General features: G+C 34.0%; 1 protein-coding gene across 1 annotated transcript in view; it reads right to left on the bottom strand.

Moving 5' to 3' along the window:
• Nucleotides 1–22,582, bottom strand: part of LOC145665850 (beta-1,4-N-acetylgalactosaminyltransferase bre-4-like) — a 77,624-nt gene that overhangs the window by 43,312 nt on the left and 11,730 nt on the right. Inside the window, exons 3-4 of the mRNA XM_081732964.1 lie at nt 19,692–19,928; nt 15,672–15,855 (exon numbers count right to left, since the gene is read on the bottom strand). Coding sequence (XP_081589090.1) covers nt 15,672–15,855; nt 19,692–19,928 — 421 coding nt within the window. The remainder of the gene's footprint in view (nt 1–15,671; nt 15,856–19,691; nt 19,929–22,582) is intronic.

The following is a 22,582-nucleotide window of genomic DNA, read 5'->3' on the forward strand; positions in this document are numbered from 1 at the left end:
ACTGTTCACATATGAATGAAAGATTCATCTGTTATGTTATTTCTTTCTTCAAAATTCATCTTCCGAATTTGATGCGTTTGTTGCTTCTTTCTTCTAAGCGATTGTGTACTAGAAGTAGTGATGTGAAGTGGAAAATTTTCCGGAAAATTTTCAGCTACATTTTTCCGGAAAATTTTCCGTTCTAAAAAAAAATATCAGTAATCAAGTAATAATTCCTCAGTAGTCATAAAATTGATTGAATTCATGTATAGAAATGTTAAAAAGTGAAAGATCGTTTAAAGAATCTGAAAATTTTCATAGCTTAGACAATTTTCAGTACTATGTAGGAAAAAGTGAAACAATTTTTCATGAATTGAAATATTTTCTGTCTTCTATGGAAATATTGAAGGACTATTTACAAGTCGGAAAATTTTCATCAGTTTAAAGCAAAAAGTAAAACAACTTTTTGTGAATCCGAAAGTTTTATTGGTCTGTAGAAACAAGTGGAAGAAACTTTTCTTAAACCAGACAATTTTGGAAATTATATTTCGTCAGTTTAATACGCTTAAGACGAAGTTTTCTCACAGCTTTACTACTTTTCTAGATTTACATACTCTACTTTATAAGTAGAGATAATGTAAAGTGCCTACTGTGAATTTTTGACTATCCAAAATTCGAGTTTACGTAACTCATGAAAAGAAACACTGATCATTTTCTGGAAACAAATATTTAATTATTCATATATTCATTCAGAAGAGAAAGTGAAATATAACTAATAAGGAAGCTCATTTGTGTAGTTGTTCTTCCAATAAAATAATTTTAAAAAAAGTAAAAATCTGTACTATTAGCGCTGCGTTCTAAAAGCAAGTAATTTCATTTTAACTTTTTTTATATATGTATGTACTTGTTCTATCGAATCGTCATTATTCCCAATACATTTTTATATATATGAATGGTAGTTTTACAATACAAATATCTGCTCTAAGATGTTGATTATACAAAATTTCAATATTGAAATTATGATTTACGACTGTTAAACACAACAATATTAAAGCATTTCTTCTTACTTTCTGTTACAAAACTAATATTCATAAGGAACTTTTATGTAGTTATTTCATTACAAAGGCAGGCCTATATGTGAAGAAATAGTGGAATGTTCTGTTTTTCAAATAATTGATAAATTCACAAAGGTTTGTTTTCGATTTCTTGTTAAATTTTAAATATTAGAATGGGATATTTGTTTTCTATGTATGTTCCCTGCATTTCACACACACACACACACACACACACACACACACACACAGACACAGAGAGAAAGAGAAGCACTGTCTAAATTTTTACTTTCCAACTTATTAATTAACAAATATTAGAAAATTTTCTGGTTCCCAAAAGCTAATTGGAAAATTATAATTTGTTGCTGTCTAATTTCCCTCTACAGGAATTGAATTTTATATCAATGTGCAGTTAAATATATTTGAAAATTTTCAACCTAACATTAGTGTAGATAATATCCAAAAGTTGATGTATGTTCCCTGCATTCCACACACACTCACACACACACACACACAGAGAGAGAGAGAGAAACACTGTCTAAATTTTTACTTTCCAACTTGAAATATTAGAAAATTTTCTAATTCCCGAAAGCTAATTGGAAAATTATAATTTGTTGCTGTCTAATTTCCCTCTACAGGAATTGAATTTTATATCAATGTGCAGTTAAATATATTTGAAAATTTTCAACCTAACATTAGTGTAGATAATATCCAAAAGTTGATGTATGTTCCCTGCATTCCACACACACTCACACACACACACACAGAGAGAGAGAGAGAGAAACACTGTCTAAATTTTTACTTTCCAACTTGAAATATTAGAAAATTTTCTAATTCCCGAAAGCTAATTGGAAAATTATAATTTGTTGCTGTCTAATTTCCCTCTACAGGAATTGAATTTTATATCTAAATGTGCAGTTAAATATATTTGAAAATTTTCAACCTAACATCACTATAGATAATATCCAAAACTGTCCGGTTTATGAAAGTTTTTCCACTTGCTCCTACATCGCAATGAAAATTTTCCGATTCATGAAAATTCCTTACATTTGTTTGTACAGAGCAATAAAACTTTCCGATTCACAAGAAGTTGTTTCACGTTTAGCTTCAAAGTCATGAAAGTTTTTCGACTCATAATTTTTTTTTTAATTTTTAAATAGAAGACAGAAAATATTTCGATTCATGAAAAATTGTTTCACTTGTTCCTACATAGTACTGAAAATTGTCTGAGCCATGAAAAGTTTCAGATTCTTTAAACGATCTTTCCCTTTTTAACAATTTGTTTAAAACGGAAAATTTTCCGAAATAATATAGAAGAAAATTTTCCACCTCACATCAAGGCTAAACAACGATGTAAGAATATGTGGAGTATGTTTTTTTGAATCGGAAAATTTTCATCACAGTCTAAAAGGACAGAAATTGTAGCAGAAACCGGAAGAAACCATTGCATGTTACTGCGCATGAGCAAATGCAAGCTGCTGACTGTCATTCGTGCGTCGCTGCGGATATCAATTATGTATCATAAGTATCTGAAAAAGTATGCACCTAAAGTAAGTACCTCGAATATGAAAAATATATGTCCCAAGTGAAGACATAAAAACAAATGACTATCACAGTGCGAAACTGAGCCAGGTATATAAATGATACATTTGTGGTACATAGTCGCAAATATCAATTAGGTGTAACAAGTACTTAAAACTTTTGGTAGCTGAAGTACGTACTTAGCACATGAATACCTTATGTACCAAGTGCCGGGTACCTAAAAAGTAGCTGGGACACCTAAATGGCACGTGCCTAGCACATCTTTTTTTTACAGTTATTATTATTACAGTTATTATAGTTATTACAGAAGCTATTTTTATTACAGTTATCTTCCTCAAAACGTACAGTAGAATACTTTCTACATGGAACTTTATTTCAACGCTTTGGTTTAAACTTTTAGTAGTTGCAAAGGTGTGTCCTGGAGGTCCAGACACCTCCCAAAATCCCGACATACCTGTAAATTTTGCCTAATTTTAATGCAACTTTAAACATTTTAATACTATTATTATTATTATTATTATTATTATTATTATTATTATTATTATTATTATTATTATTATTATTACTGAAAATTTAAGACCTCAACATTACGTCCTATTGCAATGGAAATAAGCATATTGAAGTTGAGAGGAAAAGAAAAAGAAAGGATAAGAGATACTTTTGAGAGATTTGTAAATGAAATCTTTGATAATTAATATCGAAACTTCGGATGTCTGAACAGAAATTAAGTAGGAGTTGTTTTCACCACGATACATAGTAACACGCTTTCTTTGGATAAAGGACTTTGGATTATATATGCGTTATATTGATATTTGAACAAAATACACATTCCAATATAAAAGAGAATAGTTCTTATTTACAAATTTTGGTAGAACGGATATATGGAATGGGTTGCAAATGACGAACGAAAATATTTTATTTCTAGCAGTAGGGGTAATAGTGGAAGACGTTCAGAATAATTGTCGGAAACAATATAATTTCAGACATATTAAGGACTGATACTAGGTCCTAAGCATGACCCTTAGGGGACGTATTCATGAATTGTTTGCTAAACACGTTACCTTTTCCACCATAGTACGAATCAAAGTTGTAGACAGACATGTGACGTCATTTTGCTAATATTTCCCCTGTGAAGAAAGACATCTCCACTCTAACTTGTAAGACAGAAAGAAATTGAATATTTTTCTTTCTATTACACATCAGAAGTACGGATATTGTAGTTAATAAAAACAACTTAACGCAGCGAGAATCGAATCCGGGACCGTGAGTTACGAAATGAATTCTCACGCCACTACGCTAAGACTGCTTAGACAAGTAAAAGTCAAAAAACACTCGTTTATGAAGCAAATTGCACACGTTTACGATAACGACGAACACACAGATTTCTCTCATGATAAAATACTATAGTCGAGAGACTTCAAATTTAAACTAAAAAGAAATATACATATAGTGCCTCTCACCACTTTGTTTTCTGATTTACCGAAAGTATCTCCGTAACTTGTCTTTATTATACTTAGTAATACTCGTTTTACATTTATTTTCACTAACCTTGAACAACAGTGACACGAACTCAGATGCATCGAGGACATATACAATTTCAAAGGATCTCCCACCGGGAATTGAACACGGGACCTCGAGCACTGAACTATCTGAGGCAGCGATGACGTGGGTCAATGAAAACTTGACCCACCACCAACATGACCCACCATGACTCTCTACCAACCGTGACCCACTCAGACCCACAACCCATTATTACCCGCTCGGACCCACCAAGCACCATGACCCACTTGGACCCACCACCCACCGACCCGCTCCGACCCATCACCTACCAAAACACATCGTTATCAACTCTGACACATGATACACATCCTTTTCTCTACTGACTAAAGAGTTTCTACTTGTAATAATAAAACTAAGTTGTGAAATTTTAACTAGTCGGAGTTTGAATTTTTACGGTCACTCTCTCAAACACCGGTATGTTACAATAACGGTGGATCTGACCTTTACGATATAAAATGGTAAAGTGTTTGTCATGGGCCAAATTTCGATGAATTTCAATTAAATTTCATGGTATAGTTATTTCCTTGTTGAATTATCGATACTTTTCAGTGGAAAAACGCATGAAATTTAAAAGACAAAAATCAAGGTAAGTAGACCAACGTACAGTCCAAACTTAAAATGTCTGTTTAATTAAGGGTACATTACACATTTTATGTCTATTTTTCACACAACTTTATCGTTTGCTTGCCCTGTGCCCTAAACGCTCCATATAATAAACAAACTTCATCAATTATTATAGTAGAAAGCGCATGGTTTCTATTTCTCAATTTGTTTGTGACTTTATTTCTCAACTAATATCGATCATTTTCGATTATTTTTACAAACCAACCCACTACCAATTTTTCGTATATAGAAAGTGCCGCCCCCCTCATAAAGAAGAAATTTTAAAAATGCTATGAGACGTTGTGTTCATTTTGAATAAAGAATTAATATACTGAATTTCAGCTCCGTAAGTTTAACGGCTAGTGAGATGCTCAATTTTTACGCAAAAATCCGGATCCCCACTAACCCCTCAAGATATTATGAAAGTGATATAACATCCCAGTTTGGATTAAGGCCTAATTATATACCAAAAGTCATTTCATTTGACTTTGCAATTTGGCTGTGAAGATCAGGCGAACATATTTACATCCATTTTTATGTAATAATTTATATAGTATAGTGATTCAAAAATGTATTGTTTCCAGTAGTTAGCTCCCCTAAAATCTTACAGGCTGTGTGTCTTGAAAGCCAAGTAGTCCTATTGTTATTATTGCAATTACAAATACCAATTTCCAAAAATATCTGAAGTTCTTTTTTCACTTAGAGATACTCATCTCAGGTAAGTAAACAGAAACAAATGAAAAAGAACGGGTAATGGAGGCCTTGAAAGTAAAACGTAGAAAAATTCACCAGTGTTCAGAAGCTTTTTAAGGACGCTCGACCCTAGCAATAGGAGCTAAATACACGGTTGTGATTACTTGAAGTTATCCGTTTCTCGCCACCTACCGTAAATATAGCAGAATTGAACTACTTACTACTGTCGATCTTCATGGCCGAGGCTGCTAGCACAGCTGCTTAGTAATTCTAATTTCTTTTGGCGTGGGTTCAAACCCGGCTCAGAGATTTTTTTTAATTCTTATATTTTCGTTTTTATTAAGTTTCCATAACACTTTTTCCATTAAAATATAAATAATACTCAAAAAAGTAATTTACTTACGGTACGCATGCAGGTTTGCTACACGACTCGATAGTAGAGGTAGTAGTAGTAGTAGTAGTAACAAGAAGCCCCGCATTGCTCGTTTTGTTCCAGCTTGACTGCCATGATATTAATTTAACCTCAGCTGCTTCTTCAATTTTCTTCTTTTTTAATTCCAACAAGGTGACAATTTTCTTCTATTACTATAATACACACTAGATACACCAGAAGGTTGGACAATCCCAAACTGCAACCAATCAGAAACGTATATTTAGTTCCTATGGTTAAGGTCGAGGGCGAAAAAATATACTGTTCAGAAGAAACTGTCTACAATGCAGTAAGTAGAGTGGGTCGGTAGATTAGAGTCGGGCGGTGGGTCAGAGTGGGTCATGGTGGGAAATAAAACATTCAATTTTCCCCCTACCTTTCCGTTGTGAGATCCTTCATGTGGATGAAATGCACACCATTGGAATGATTTATCCCTCCTGAAGAGATAGACACCTAAATCATCTCTCTACGTTAATTAGGAGCCGAACTACGAAGGTTTAAACTACTGGCTCAACGCGTGAGCCGTTGGTCCTGAAAAGGTTAACGCTTTGGTAATTGTACTTTAAGAAAATACTAAAGCTTCTATACCACTGTCACCATCATTATTGGTAAGCAAAAGTTCAAGTATTTCATCTTCTTTTAACTTACTCTGAGCCATATTTCATGAATACAAATGTCAGAAATAAAGGAAAATAGGTGGAATTAGAAAGCGAACAAAAGAAACAAACGCTTACGTGCCGGTCACACTGGGGTCTGATGGACTCCAAACACACTTCGCAACCATCTTGTATAGCACACAGCTTGTAATTGACTCAGTTTACCAGCCATAACAACAGGCAGTGTTACCAATTGAATTTACAAGGATGGAAAAGTTTTCAAAAAAAAAAATAACAGAAAAATATCAGATCAAAAATTAATTTATCTGGGGTCTGTCAGACCCCAGAGTGATCATGAAATGTTTAACAAATCAAGAAATATCTGTTATATTTCAAACCTAAGGAGAAATACGCTTAGTACGGGTAAGTTCTCCAACTCTTTTAAGTGTTTTCGAATTTTGCATTTTTAATATTTACAAATAAATTACTGCTTGACAATATTTAGCATTTTCAAAAGTCATTTAGTGAATAATGAAATCAGATAAGTTCTTCTTTCGAAGTAACATTACGTATCAATGAGTGACGCCGGAATCTAGGAGCTCACGCCCTGTTAGACAACCAAAATTTTCATTAGGGGCTGGGTTCTTCTCCTGAATGATCAATCCATACTTTAATTGATTTGCAGATAGAACTACTGTTAATAGTTTTAAAACTCATCGAAAGGTTTTGTGTTTATTTTTAAAAAAAAACTAATACATTACCGCATAATCTATCCGTATATTATTTGATAAGCATATATGTATAGTCATTTGAAGTAAGTTAACTTGTTTATATAATCCCTCATTTGAGTTAATTGTAAGATTATTTAAGTTTCCCGACTATTATCTTCTCATCGGCGCCTTTGGTGTCCATATATTTTTTCTGGTACTGTGCGGTGTACTGTGAGTACAAGTATGCAAAGAGTCCCTTTTGTCATTTCGTCGGCCAGCGTTTCTTCTCACTCCTACACAAAAACACTCTTTACAATTTGTCCTTTTCACTAGTTGGGGCAACTTCATGTTGCTGTTCTAGCAACTCTACCAGGCGTAAATAATCTTGGAGCGGGCGTTAGTTGGGTTGCCTAACCAACGGATTTTGTACCTCAAGAATTTCTGTGGCCCGCTGTACAGGATTACTGTAGTATTGTATTACCGCAAAAACATTAGGCGTCCAAGCACTATATCAGTTCAAATTAAGTGATACGCAGATTGAGAATATCTAGGCCACCATATTATAGCTTTTGTTTATTTTGAAGATTTGTCGTGAATCACCATGCTATTATAAATACTACGGCTACTATAAGCACTTTCTTCACCAAAAAGCTTTAATTCCTTTAAAAATATTCGTATACAGCCTTTCATATTTTCTACTATTTACTCTGTATATTAGCAATTGGTTGCCACTTATCATTGCTACAACTATTCTTATGTTAATGCTACAAGAATCATATTATATAGCGCTTTACTTTCTTACTATATTTCTACAAGGGAAATGCTTTTGTGGTCATCGTGGTGGTTTGAAGCTGAAGAAAGCTGTAGCGAATAGAGATAGACAGATGGTTAGTCTGCCGATAGACCATCATAAACATGATAAGTACTCGAGATTTTTTCTTGTGACCTAGGCACCGTTTCTCAAACGTAAACACCATAACAATACAATTTCGCACATGGGCTTCCATAACTTTATTTTGGATTTAATTTATTTAGGAGCCAAACTTCTTCCTATTTCCAATCGCCTTGACTACCTGGCGTGCAGGATTTTTGGAGCCTGAACAAGAGAACTATTGATAGAAATTACTTATGGTAGCTGTTTCTTTTTTATAACCTCACACGAAATAGTGTTCTAAGTGTACAAACATAAGGGTTAATCCTTTGTTGAGTTTCGTCCAGTAGATTAATTTCTCTTATATTGTTTCACTCACTGGAATAGAATATTGTGTGAATTGCTCGTCATGACGAATCACAAACATTCGTTGTCAAAGAACGCAGTGGATCAATAGTGGAATGGTCCCTGGTTCGAATTCAAGCCATATGAACTTGTGGTGGACAACATCGTGTCCGTGGGTTTTCTCGCGATTCTGACGTTTTATCCCACATGACCATTCCACCGATTCTTTTATAATCATTCACTCTCATTAATCATCAACAGGAGTCATATTCGTGGAATATAAAAGTAGAAATTTCATTTTATTTTATTCAGTAATAAGCCATAGAAACTAGTTTGTTATCATTTCTGTGAGACCACAGCTGTTTATTTATTGGTCTAATTCACGTGCTCAAAACACTTCAGCCAATTTGTAATTGTTTACATGGGCTAATATAAACAATTTACGAGTATGTTCCATGGGCTAAAGAAAACGACAATAAGCGCGAAGATATTATGATGAAATAATACTGCTAATCTGTAAAGTAGTTCGACAATGGCACTGGTAAATTATCAGAATGCTCATAAACATAATTATCATCATAAGTTTGTGCGTCCTTGTGTTGAACTCAGTAAAGAATTTAGGTTATTTTCACTTGGAAAAATGTTTTTCACGTATTAATTTCCATGGGCTTCCCCCTGAGCGCATAACTATTGAATCCACGATGAACTTGCATATAGTAAATTAGCACTCTACTAAAACTTGACTGGAATTCTGACATTTCAGGCTAGGTTTTGTGGCTAAGATTCTTATATTGCCATGGGATGAATGTCGTAAGGCTACATGAAGTTCAAACAATTCGTGCTAAGCAGTTATGAATATTACTCATAATAGATGAAATCTATGCTAAGCTGTGCTTCAATAACATTAGTCAACGTTTCAATTAATCTTAACCAATTATGTTTCAATTTTGAAATAAAACACTAACTTTTAATTGTGACTAGCACAGCAAACTTAGAAAGGTTATGGTAGAGCAAAACGTAAAGGGTTATAAGGGATGTGCTTATGCTGTCTGGTGTATAAGTACTGTCTTGCCGAAGAGGTATATTACCTTCTGCTGTTGCGAATAATCCATGTTCTCCTCTAAAGATTAGCCGAATGAATTTCGAAGTTGTAACCTCCGCGGCGGTCTTGTCTCCTTCCTCCACGAGAAGCCTCGGCTTCCCAGTTTTGTTCAAGTTGCGATTTTCCGCGTTCCACCTTCTCCTTGTATGATCCTCCAAATATGGTCAAAGACGTCCACCTAAACGCCTCCCACGTCTTACACATCAAACTGACGTCACACTCGATGTCTACGGTGCAAATTGTCCTCTTCCGTGGCGATGTCCTCAAGATCCTCACGAATCAAAATCGAATATGCCAAAAACTCGATGTTCAGGCAGAAAACAGAAAACCTCTTACTCTTGAAGAAAACACGGAAGATACATACCGGTACCTAAGTAAAATGTAGTCTTCCCCGTTGCTGATCACGGAAGCAATCGTCTTCAGACAGAATTTAGCATTTCTTCATGTTTGTCAGTGAACGGCAAAATAAAGCATAAGCGGAAATTAAAAGGGAAAAGGTAAGGGACTTATAGGACGTTTGGGTCATGTGCCAAGTTTAATGACAGGAAAAAGAAAATTGTACAAAATTGCTCTAAGGGTCTTGATACTATATTGATGTAATTAAGAATAGAGTTTTCCTTCGGTGGGGGCCGGATCATCAACACTACTATCAAATAACTATGATTTTATATTGTTGATTTTTTTCTTAACAATGAATAAAATTCCCTTTGTAAGGTCGGTCGGTGACCAAACATGAGAATATGAATTAGTTTCTTACCTCAGACTCCAAACAATGTCAATAATATAGCAAATTAATACACTACAACTTCGTTGTAAGATATTCAAGTATATTGAAATAATTCGTAGCAAATAAATAAATATCTTTGTTTTTAAATAAACCTTAAATTCTGTTACTTTACTTATTTTTTGAGTTATTAGCAATGTCGTACACATTTGAAAAACATGCATCGTATCTTTTGCTAACCCGTTTCCCTAGTGAGAGGCGCCTGTAAAGTGCAAAGGTGGTGATCATTGTTTTAAGCGCACGAGTAGCAGACCGGAATTCAATCGCAATTTCGACTAGTTAGAATCATCACATGAGCAAAAGGGAGTGTTCTCTGTAATCAGTTAGCTCTGAAGTTTTTCTTAGAGCAATAACAAAGAAACAGTGGAAATGTACATTAGACATGTAAGTCTTGGGCACTCCAAACAGGATATGCATTATGTAGGGCTAATAAAACATATTCATGAGGATCATCTTTCACATCCCGTTGTTTGGTTCTTAATTTACGGTTTGGGCTTCACGGAACCATCCTCGTCCCGCACCAAGCAACAGCATCTGGGTCCAGAAAATACAGGGTCGGACAAAAAATCTAAAACGTTTGAAAAGTGTGAAAATCATACCTAGTATGGTTTCGGTCCTTCTCTTGTGTCCAAAACAGCTTGGATCCGACGTGGAATGGACGTATACAGCTCCTAAATCGTGGTGTGTGGAATTTTATACCACTGTTCATCCAAAACTTGCGTCAGTTCCTCAAGGGATGTTGGTGGAGGGCAATGAGACCGAACACGCCTTTCTAACTCAGACTACAATGGCTCAATGATGTCTGGTGATTGTGTGACTCAGGGGATAGCTCCTGGCCATGCTCCTCAAACCGTGATTTCACTGGTTTTGCAGCGTGACAGGGTGCCAAATCATCTTGGTGGATGCCATCACCATCATTCAACAATATTTGGGCCATGGGTAGAAACTGGTCCCCCATACGCCTTAGCTTTCACCATTCCATGCAGGGCTATGATGGGACCTTCAAAAAACAACTATATAACTGCCCATACTATAACAGAACCACCCGCATGCTTTACAGTTGAGAGCAGATAGTCTGTATCATAGGCCTGCGACGGTGTTCTCCATACGCAAACACGCCCGGTTGTTGGAAACAAGGTGAAGGTCGATTCATCTGACCAAACTACGTGTTTCCACTGCTCATCAGTCCACGCCTTGTGGTCCTTGCACCACTGGATACGTCTCTTAGCATTTACTGCTGTGACCAGGGGTTCGGCAATAGCGGCCCTGCCGTGAATTTTTCATTTTATAAAGTTCCCGTCGCACTGTTTTCGATGAAACCGGGTTCTGTAGGCCGGAATTGTGTTCAGACGTAATTTTAATTGCAGTGGTCTTTTTAGCTGCTACCATCCGTTTTAATGCCCTCCGGTCCCTATCTGACAGGGTTGTCTTATGACCTCTATTGTGCTTTGCAGACTTCATTTGCCCATGAATTGTGTATGCCCTCGTGACACTGTACACAGTGCCTTTCGATACCTCTACAATGTTCGCCACTGTTGCCACTGAAGCTCCAACCAGATGGGCTCCAACGACCATGCCTCTTTAAATGTCAGGTCACCCATTTTACCGCACCACTTTCACACCGCGACACCCACAGCTCGACAGGTGAACTGGTTACTGCTAACAGAAGAGAAAGGTCCACATGACACATTGAAAACAAAAAACGATCGGCAGCCGTAACACGTGTTGTACAGTGGAGGGCCAAACTTACGTGTCCTGTATGAAGTGTTCTCAGATTTGTTGTCAGAAATGATGATGAACAGATGGGAGCAGAAAGTGATAGAAGAAGGTGGAAACAACCTAATATTGTTTTGCAGATACGTGGATGACTGTTTTGGGGTATGGAGAGGAACAGAGAGACAACTGGAAAAATTCGTAAGGAAGGTTGAAGATGAAGATAAAAGAATAAGACTGGAAATGGAATTGGAGAACAACAACATTACAAAAACTTTCTGGACATGACTATAGAGAGAAAGAGATTGACGATTTACAACCAGATGATATAGGAAAGAATGTGCGGCAGGAGTTTACTGTCACGAAAGGAGTGATATGGATTACAGCACCAAAAGAAACTTCAGAAGGAAGATGGGGAGAAGAATAGAAGAAATAGATACTGAAGAAGAGAAAAATAAGGAGGACATAGAGAAGTTCCACAACCTACTAGAGCAGAACGGGTACAACAAAGAGAAATTAAGGAAGAACAAAATTGAAGAAGAAAGAAGAAAAGGAAGGAGAAAGAAGAGAAAGGAAGAGAAGGAGAACAAATGGTACGGGATAGAGAGCATCGGGGAGAAGACAAGTATTAAAAAACTTACTTAGAAGAGGTGGTGTGAAGACGTACAAAAAAAAGGAAGAAGAATTTTGGAAGTGATTACGAAAGCGAAACATAGAACGAAGAAAATATGAGAAAGATGAAGGTATAGTGTATAAAGTGACGTGTAAGGATTGTGATATGATATACATAGGGGAAACAGGGAAAAGACTTAAGGAGAGAATTAAACAACATAGGGATGATGTGAGACTTAAAAGAGAAAATAATGCCATATACAAACATGTTAAAGAAACGGAGCATGATATAGATTGGGAAGGTGTAAAGGGGCTAGAAAGGGAGAATAGACCAATGATAAGGAAATGGAAGGAAGCACGAGGATAAAGAAAGAGAAAAGTGACAAATTAATGAACTGAACAAGTGGACTGTTAATACATGATCTATGAGATAAATTATTGAAACAAATTGAAGTAAAAGAACAAGTTTGAACATATTTATATGTAATTTATATTCATATATTTAATATTATATATAGTTATATAGAGTTTTATATGTTGTTATATTTTATAGTTTATTATATATATATATATATATATATATATATATATATATATATATATATATATATATATATATTGCTGTATTTATAATTAGTTGTATGTAGTATAGTCTGTTATTTATATCTAATAGGCATCAAATGAAGATTAAGAGAAAGTTTTAAGGCAAATGGTCAAGTATAAACAACAGGTGTGTTACAGATGTCTGGAAAAGATAAACAAGGGTGGTAGGGTAATTAGGTCAGAGCAGGTGGACGACTGATGACACCCAGGGAATTACGACTCAGGTGGCTTCCCATGCACACCAGGAATTGGAGTACTTCCACTTTTATATCTATGCTCTAAGATATCTCTTTTAGTTAGTGTCTGATGAAGACAACGTTAAGTTGTCGAAGCCATTACACTGTAATTCAGTTTTTAATAAACAAGTTTATATACTCTGGTCAGAAGTATTTATTATTTCTTTAGTGATTTCCTGAGTCGTGATGAATAGAGTTACATACTAATTATGTATGAGGGCCATTCGATAAGTAAGTGTACAGTATATTAAACATTATTACTATAGTATGGTCTAGAATACTTTGTTAATTTGTATAGATAGGGTTTTCAAATTAACAAGTCCCATAGTTCGAGGGCCAGTTATATAACGATAATGTAATACATGCCTAACTTCTAAGCCAAAAGGTGCTTAAGAATATGAACTTTGCATAACTTAGGAAAGAGCGGAAGAAAAAAAGAAAAGAAAAAGTATGATTAATATAGATTTGTAGTTTCCGACTTATTTCTATTGAATTTTGTTATTTATTTCTTACTATAGCAATGCAATAATAATGTTGGTTACTAAGGAGACATTTCCTGTAAGAGTTAGTTCTGTCTAAAAGTTTAAAATAAAGAAGACTGTCCGAACTGTCCGAAGAAGTCCGAATGTTGAAGAAGGATATTATTTGATTATTATATGTGTAATAGACAAAATTATAGTTAATATAAAGAATAGTGTTCATTTTAGAGACGTTCTAATTAATCATATTTACTGCGTATAAGTTATTTACTGTATATTTAAGAGAGCTATTTATTAATAATAAGTGTTTCCTTTCATCAGATTTAATATTTAATTAACTTATTAATTAGAGCTAAGGTATTTTGATGCTGCACCTTAAAAATTTCATTTTTCTACTAAAATTCCTAAGTTAGCTTGTCTTGCAAGGAAAACATTAAATAAACACTCCTAACTATATTTTAGACGCATCTTTCTTTTAATGGAAGTACTTGTTTATTTGGGCTCCGTTGCTGCATTTTGTTCTTATAATGATTAAGTAAGAAGATCGAACCTGTGTGACATTACATACCTTTCGGCTGAGTGCAGAAGTTTATGCTTAAGAAACAAAGGGAGATAGCAATATTCAACTCATAAATCAGCGCTAACAGTAATCATTCTTCCTACATACAAATATTTACTTAGTGACCAGAGATCCTGCCCTACCGGTAAAAGAGAAAAGTTAAATATCGGTTCTAACAATTTACTTATGTCTCAAATAACATTGTGTTCTAAGATTTATCTTAATCCACATTTTTGATACATGAGTGAATTTTGTGTCATTATATATGATGCTATTAGTTATGATATTGTTTGTGTGAATATTTGCACCTCTTTAAACAAATATTTTCTACCTTACTTTCTAGATCTATTAGGGCTTACTACTACTACAACTAATAATAATAATAATAATAATAATAATAATAATAATAATAATAATAATAATAATAATAATAATAATAATAATAATAATGCTATTGTGTTAACTAATGTTAACATCGTTTATGAACTCATTGAAATATTAAAAGCTATTGATATACATTATTATTAGAAGAGAAATCATCCTCGACAAAACAATAGCTTTCAATTACAGCAGACATATTCTAAATGAATATGAATCAAGTGCACTTTTTAAGTCTGTCATTTCAAGAATATTATTTGAGAATTACTTTATAGAAAAACAAAGATTTGAGTGTACTGATTGTAGGTAGGCCTGTCAAGAGACCTCCATCAGAAGTGTTGTAAATATATTCTCATACACAAGACAAATTCAATTATAACAAAAGGTTAACTTACATGGAAAGTTCGAATCAGTGAAAAATTATCATTTCTAGAAAGATGAGTAATCTGTCTCTTTGCGTGTAGTCCTTCCCTTCTACCTTGTTCTCTTCTAACCCTACTACCATTTCTGAGAAGTATTTATATACAAGCTTTTAACACTTTCACGGACATAAAATTTAAAAACAACTAGCACGTCAAACATCCTTATAGAGAATTTCGAGGTTGTTTACTATTTGCTAGTTCCTATATCTTTAAAATAATTCTTGTTTGTATGTCTTGAAAGTATATTGACTTTCAGTACAATCATGTACAACAGTTTTGTATGCATTAAAAACTACAATAAAAGTTTTTTTTAATATTTCAATGATTTACTAAACGATGTTACCGTTAGTTAACACACTATTCTAATGACAAGTAATTTCTTCTTTCCTGACTTATACTCACTGATACCCCGTTTCGTCTACACCAACTGATAAATGTCTTGGATGTTGTGGGCACGTGTATGGAATCCTGTCGTCCTCTGGTACGAGGTCAACATCATGAAAAATGAAGCAGTCGTAATTAAATTGTTTCAATGCTTCTTTATATCCAATATTCAATAACATTCCTTTATTAAATGAAGCATTGCCTGAAAAATTTAATAGTTCCTTTAGAAAATAATAATAGGGTAGACTAAAATTAATATATATGGTACGCAAAACGTCGTAAGCCATTGTTTTTTCGTAAAATATTTGAGTAAATGAATAAATTTATACTGATACTGATAGGTGTTCTGAGATTGAGTTCCATCTTGAATTTCTGATTCTATTAAGAATAAAAATGCATCACTTCAGCCACTGTTAACCGTCAGTATTTTATTCATGTTCTATTTATTAAGATATATATTAGAGGCATTATATACAATCGCAACGGCATGGCGCGTCCTCAGGTTGCAGATCCTAAAGAAGGCCTACACATATAGAGGTTAACTGCAAATATATTCAATAAGCAGTCGCAGCCAGACAACAGGGACTGGTCTTTTAGCTTCAGGTATGGCGTAAGGCCAACTACTTTTATCCGTAAAGAAAGTCAATTTTTCAGAAACATTCTCAGAAATCTCGGGCCATGACTGATAACTTGGCAAGACTTCAGCAAAGTAAAATGGCCATGAAATTTCGAATATGGAATATAAGAAGTCCTTACATGAAAATCACGCTAAAATAAGTTACAAGTGACTTAAGGAAATACATGATCCAGCTAGTACGAGTTCAGGAAATTACGTGGGAAGGAAAGAGAGCAGTAAAATATAAAACTTTTATGTTCCTTTACGGGGAAATTATTGCTATTATTATTGAGAAACCAATAATATCAGCAACTAAACGCGTTGAATTTGTTAATGATAGATTTTTTTTCATTAATCTTAATGCACGATGGTGTGATATTATTGTTCTAATTGCATATGCTCTAACAGAATATAAGAATTTCGAAGTAGGGGACAGTTTTTACAATGTAGCACAGGTATTTGGCTAACTTTCGCGGTACCACATTAAAATTCTATTAGGGAATTTCAATGCGAAAGTAAGATTATGAATATATTTTGAAACCAATTATAGGGAATTAAAGTCTGCAAGAGGTAATTAATGACAACGGCGTTAAACACGTAAACTTCGCTTCTATTCTTGAGATCCTAAATTGATTCCAATAAGCCACTTCTCTTTTCTCTCTTACCATTTTTGCTCTACGAAAGCAAAATTGAAATCGTAAGTAGTGGTATACCATTTCCGGTTTAAGTAGAGACGTACGGATGATGATATGTTTACTTGAGATCTAAATCGATTCCAGAAACGATTGTTATAGACAATTGTAGGCTTTCTTTTATTCTGACCAAATGTCCTAGTGTGACGCATGGAGAACAAGAAAGCTATGTCTATGACATGCTCTAAGATGAGGATTGAGTTTGTTTTCTTCGTCTCTTCCTTTGTTTGTTCTCGATTCCTCTACGTAAAGATTTTGAAAAAAAAGAGTGACTTTTCAAGACGTCAGTCGCTTTGGCCAAAGGAGCTAGTGTAAACAACAGACTATTAATTAAGTAACTGAATTTCGTTTCCCTTTGACATGACAGCAGATATCATAATGACCATTAAAATGCATTGAGATGCTGCGAAATGACTGTTGTATTAGTTTCTGATTTATCATAGTATATGAAAATGGCGGAACTACTTTCTTCTGCCAGTAGTTAGGTTACCAGTACACAACATTACAATCTATATTTTCTTTGGTTTATATAAGTCTTCCAGCTTTGTCTACATGGGAAATTCTCTTGATTCATAGTAAAGTAATAGAAGATGTTAATTATATTTTAAAATAATATAGTGAAATCTAAGTAAAGCTGACGTAAATAGAATAAAATAATTGCGAGCTTATTACCAGATGCAAACTGTAAATAATGAACATCAAGTTAGAATCATTCACTCCGATCCTCTCAGAAGAGTTCTCATAAAACTGGACGAGGAGTTCAGCTTGCGGTGGGCTAAACTTTTAAGGAATTGAAAAATGTTATGTGAATCGTAAGTAGAAGTTACACTGAGGAAGTATTATTAGATAAATAGGAAGTATCCTGTGAGGCAGCTTCAACTCAAGGAATTTTTCAAGATAATTCCATCTTTAAGAAACTTTACATAATCTGTTTCTCAGTTGAAAAAGAAAATTGCGAGTACCTCACTTAAAGAACATCTATTCATATGCCCGTATTATTTCCAGTAATTTTACGTGATAGATTTATAAGTTGCTAACAACTATCGTACAACATAAAGGTTAGTGATTACTGCTTTAGAATTCCACCCACTAGGACTGGGCTCGAATCGTGGCAGATCCAAATTTCATAACTGGCTTCAATTTCAATTTTAATCAATGTTTATAATATTCAGTGTCATAACTATCATTTTCTTCTCTGGACAAGGAAAGAGATGTTCGAAAGACGGAGAATTCCCAGAAAAAGATTCACCAACTTATTTCCTTAAATTGTTTCAGATTTGATATTTCCAGTTGTTTTCAATCATTGTGAAAATCGCGTGTGGCTACTGCTTGTCTTCACAAGCAGTATGTAGTGAAATAATTCATTATACGCGCAAGGAGTTTCAATAGCATTGATACTAGATGGTTATTAGAGATCAAAGTTATAATGGCATTGAAACTGGATGATTATTTGAAAACAAAGTTATAATGGCATTGATACTGGATGATTATTTGAGAACGAAGTTATAATGGCATTGGTACTACATGTTTATTAGAGAACAAAGTTATAATAGCGTTGACAGTTGATGGTTATTAGAGAACAAAGTTATAATGGCATGAATACTAGATGGTTATTAGAGACCGAAATTTTAATGACATTGATACTAGACGTTTATTAGAGAATAAAGTTATAATGGCATTGATAGTAGATGGTTATTAGAGAACAAAGTTATAATGGCATTGATACTAGATGTTTACCAAAAATCAAAGTTATAATGACATAGATAGTATATGGTTGTTAGAGTACAAAGTTATAATGCCACTGATACTAGAAGATTATTAGAGAAAGAAGTTATAATGGCATTGATACTACGTAGATGGTTATTAGAGTACTAAGTTACAACGGCATTGATACTAGATGGTTTTAGAGAACAAACAACAAACAAAACCTTTTATTCTACATTTTAATAGTGCTTCATGCTTAATAAATTGTACATAATAAAGCCTGGTTCAGGAAGGCCTGCCAGACTTTTCGTCTGCAAAAAAAAAAATGTTGTACAAGTTAGGTTACATCTGTTAACTTGTTTATGATACTAGCAAATCAAGCGTTCACGGAAAGAAGAATCTAATCAACATTTTACATTTCTTTTGGGAGAAGCAATTTAAAATGTTGATGAGCCCCTCTTTTCCCCTGTATGGCTTTTTCTGTTCTAAGTTTATTTGCAACGAGTCACTTTTTTCATAGTATTCGTAATGCATTTAGAAGTACAAACTAGCACCAACGGGTGGTGTTCATACATGCTGAATCCGTCAAACCATCCATTTTCGCTATCTTATATGATATGTCATATTTTCCCTATAGAGACAATGTTGAAAGCGAAAGTTAAAATGAACTTCTAAAATGGTAAAAATGAATGGCTATGATATGTGTCGACAGACAGTCTGACAGAAAACATAGCCACCCGATAAGACTTTCCAGACTTATGCATAACATAGCTAAGAAATTAGACAGTGAGTATCAGAAAAGTCATTGTGGCATCATCTGAATGATATGTTGAGTATTACGTGAACGTTCTTGTTTTATTGCTATCTGTGGAAAATAATTCAATTTATGCTTTTACACATTGCTGACTCAAAAGCTCCAAACTGGCGTACGCAAGAGTGAACTCTTAGAGAGTAGGTTGAATTGTATAAAGACAAAATAAAATAAATATTGGTTGATATAACATTTTCCGAAACTTGATGACATACCTGCCTGCTCCACAACATACATCCCATAGGCTACCTCCTGGCGCTGAAGAAAGGGGTGCAGATTCCAAAGAAGAATTCGCAAATGCTTTGATCGATTCCGGTATGGAATTATAATTGCGACTTTGTAGCGAGCTTGACAACTTTTCGGTGTATATCTGCCTCCTGGCTCCAGCATCGGAAACATTGCTTCCATCTTCTCCATATCCGGTACTTCCTGAATGACCTTAATTGGACCTTCTGCAATAAGCAGATTACAAGATAACTACAATACATTTTTCCTTTCCTCCCTCACCTTAAATGAAGAATGATACAAAGTAAAAATGTATAAAGTATGCATATAACAATCACTTACAAATCTGGAATCATATATGAGATTCATAAAGCATCACACTTGAACGAGTTTATAGTGCTATGAAATGACACTGTCACTGGGTTTAAAAGTTGCAAAGCGGGAAAGTAATTTTAAGCTCTCAAGTTTAGTACTATTGAGGAGCTGAGATTATTTAAACTCAGAATCATGGAAATGTTCGTACGGTCTTGTTAAAATAAAAAAAAGCAACACATAATATAATATTTCAGGGGCAAGTAAGAAAGGTTGCATAATCAAATTCATTTTGTTTGAACATTTTCGAAATTTTAAGTAATAAATATTAGTTTCTGTCAAAGTAATGGAAATCTGAAGCAGAAAACTAAACATTAATATCAGAAATACCGCGAGACTAATTTTCTTTAAATTTTCACATTTAATTAAAGTTAAAATTAATCTGTAAAATATGCATTTACAACATAACTTATTCCAATATATATAGGACTGTTGATATGTCATATGTGGACATCGAAGAATCATTATTAACCCGATTCCTATAGTTCATGTATTTCATATAATTCTTTTTAAAAAGTAAGATTTCTTCCATATGTTTCCTGTAAGTTTAGAAATGAAAAAGAATATTCCATACGTTTTCAGTTTTTAATCTACGAAACAAACAATATATTGAAATACACATATATACCAGTTCAGAAAGATAATAGTCTAAGAATTATTATCTTCATAAAGACAGATTAAAATTTTGTGAGTAAGTAGTCCATCGTATAAAAAATAAAGATCACTATGTTAAGAGACCCAACTTCGTCAGGAATAACCTCGGCTTGTCTTGATTATGTGACTTCTGGTTGGATCTGAACGGAATTAGAAGAAGTAGCTTATTGTGTATAAGAAAATAAATGCTATATTTGATGGAAGCTCGGTCAGGAAGAGGTTTGGATCAAACTAGTTTACTTTATTTCTGTATATCTAGTAACTAAGTTTGGTGGCTGAGTAGATCAATATCTGAGAAATAAACATTTATATATTTGGTGACCAATGTAGCTTGGGTCGGGATGTTGAGATTATTGTTTTATTACATTATAAATAACATGTATATTGGGCATTATGCCCATAATTATCTCCTACATAAGTGGATGCTGCAGAGACAATAAAGATGAAAAGTTAACAAACAAATTATGTAACTAATCGAAAAAGCTGCAAAACCCCGAGTGTTTAATAATAAATTTGAAGCTACTCATTTTAGTGTGCCAGCTTAATATTTTATATTATTTGATCTTGCGAATAAGCCAGGTAACTAGTAAGACCTGATTATAATTAGTAAGTAAATTGTGTAGTATTTACCATATTGAAACAACATATAGTTCAGATTAGCTTTTAACACAAGGAATCCTTAGTAGAGTGAGTTATTAAAAGCATATAATAAGGTGTAAAATAAAATTTGTCTATAGTCACACAACTAAGCACCCTTTAAAATTGATTATTAAAAGGAAAGTGACTGGAATTTTTTTTAAATCTCACTTTACCTTAATTTCAGCTATCTATGAAACGTCAATCTCAATCAAATGTCTCATTTCTTTACACTCTCACGATGAAATACTTACTGCTTGCTTCTTGCCAATACTTATTCGACAACTTCATCCTTTAACCCTCCATTTCAACCATAATATGTTCGTTACTTCTTAACTTCGCTTACTATAAACTCATTTTAAAGCTTTCATCTGCAGTTGGCCTCTACCTCATAAACTTTATTAATCAACAGTTTTCAAGCTAACACAAAGCAAAGAACTAATTTCAAGAACCGAAACAAAATATGGAACCACTTGGGGAATGAAAGTGGAAAAATATTAAACGTGCTCTCAGTACGTTACGGTTCTGTACGAAGTGTTTGTTGGCAACAGTTTTGCAAGACCATACACAATTAGTTTTACTTCAGGGTGTTTCTATGACATACTTTGTTAGGCTAGTTACTTAATAATTGAAATGGTCATATGAGTAGTTTTCGAAGTAATTGTATCAAGTTAACAAAATTCAATTTACCTAATAAAAACCGCCTTCACATTTGCACTGTAGTATTGTATATATTCATTCCTTAACACGAGACGGCCCAAGGGGTGCCTCGGAGGCCCCTGGTCAACTTTTAATACCATTATTCTTAATTGGCATTTCGTGTCGTGTCCTGCGCTCTAGAATTCTACTATTTCTTTGAAATACACCCTATGATTGCGTTTCCTAAGCATTTTTTATTTTATCTCAGAAAAAATTAGGTTATTTTTTTTACTAATGTAAAGGCCCAAAGGATGCCTCTGGGGCTCCTATTGAAGTATGTACTTTTCTAATTATTAGATACTGTTCATTTTTATTACTATTGGCAAATCATTTCATAGAAAAGTAGTGACTAGCCTTTCCTATTAATGACGGAAAATACAAATGGTCGCCGTGGGCTCAGGTAGCTTGTATATGCAGCAGGGAGTCTCGGAATCACTCCTGGGCCTTCCGGAAAAAACATAAATATTTCAATTATTGATACCATGCAGAGATAATACAGCCTCTTAATCTATGTATTATA

Source organism: Thermobia domestica, chromosome 12 (genome assembly GCF_964235325.1).
Source record: "Thermobia domestica chromosome 12, izTheDome1.hap1.1, whole genome shotgun sequence".
NCBI lineage: Eukaryota > Metazoa > Arthropoda > Insecta > Zygentoma > Lepismatidae > Thermobia > Thermobia domestica.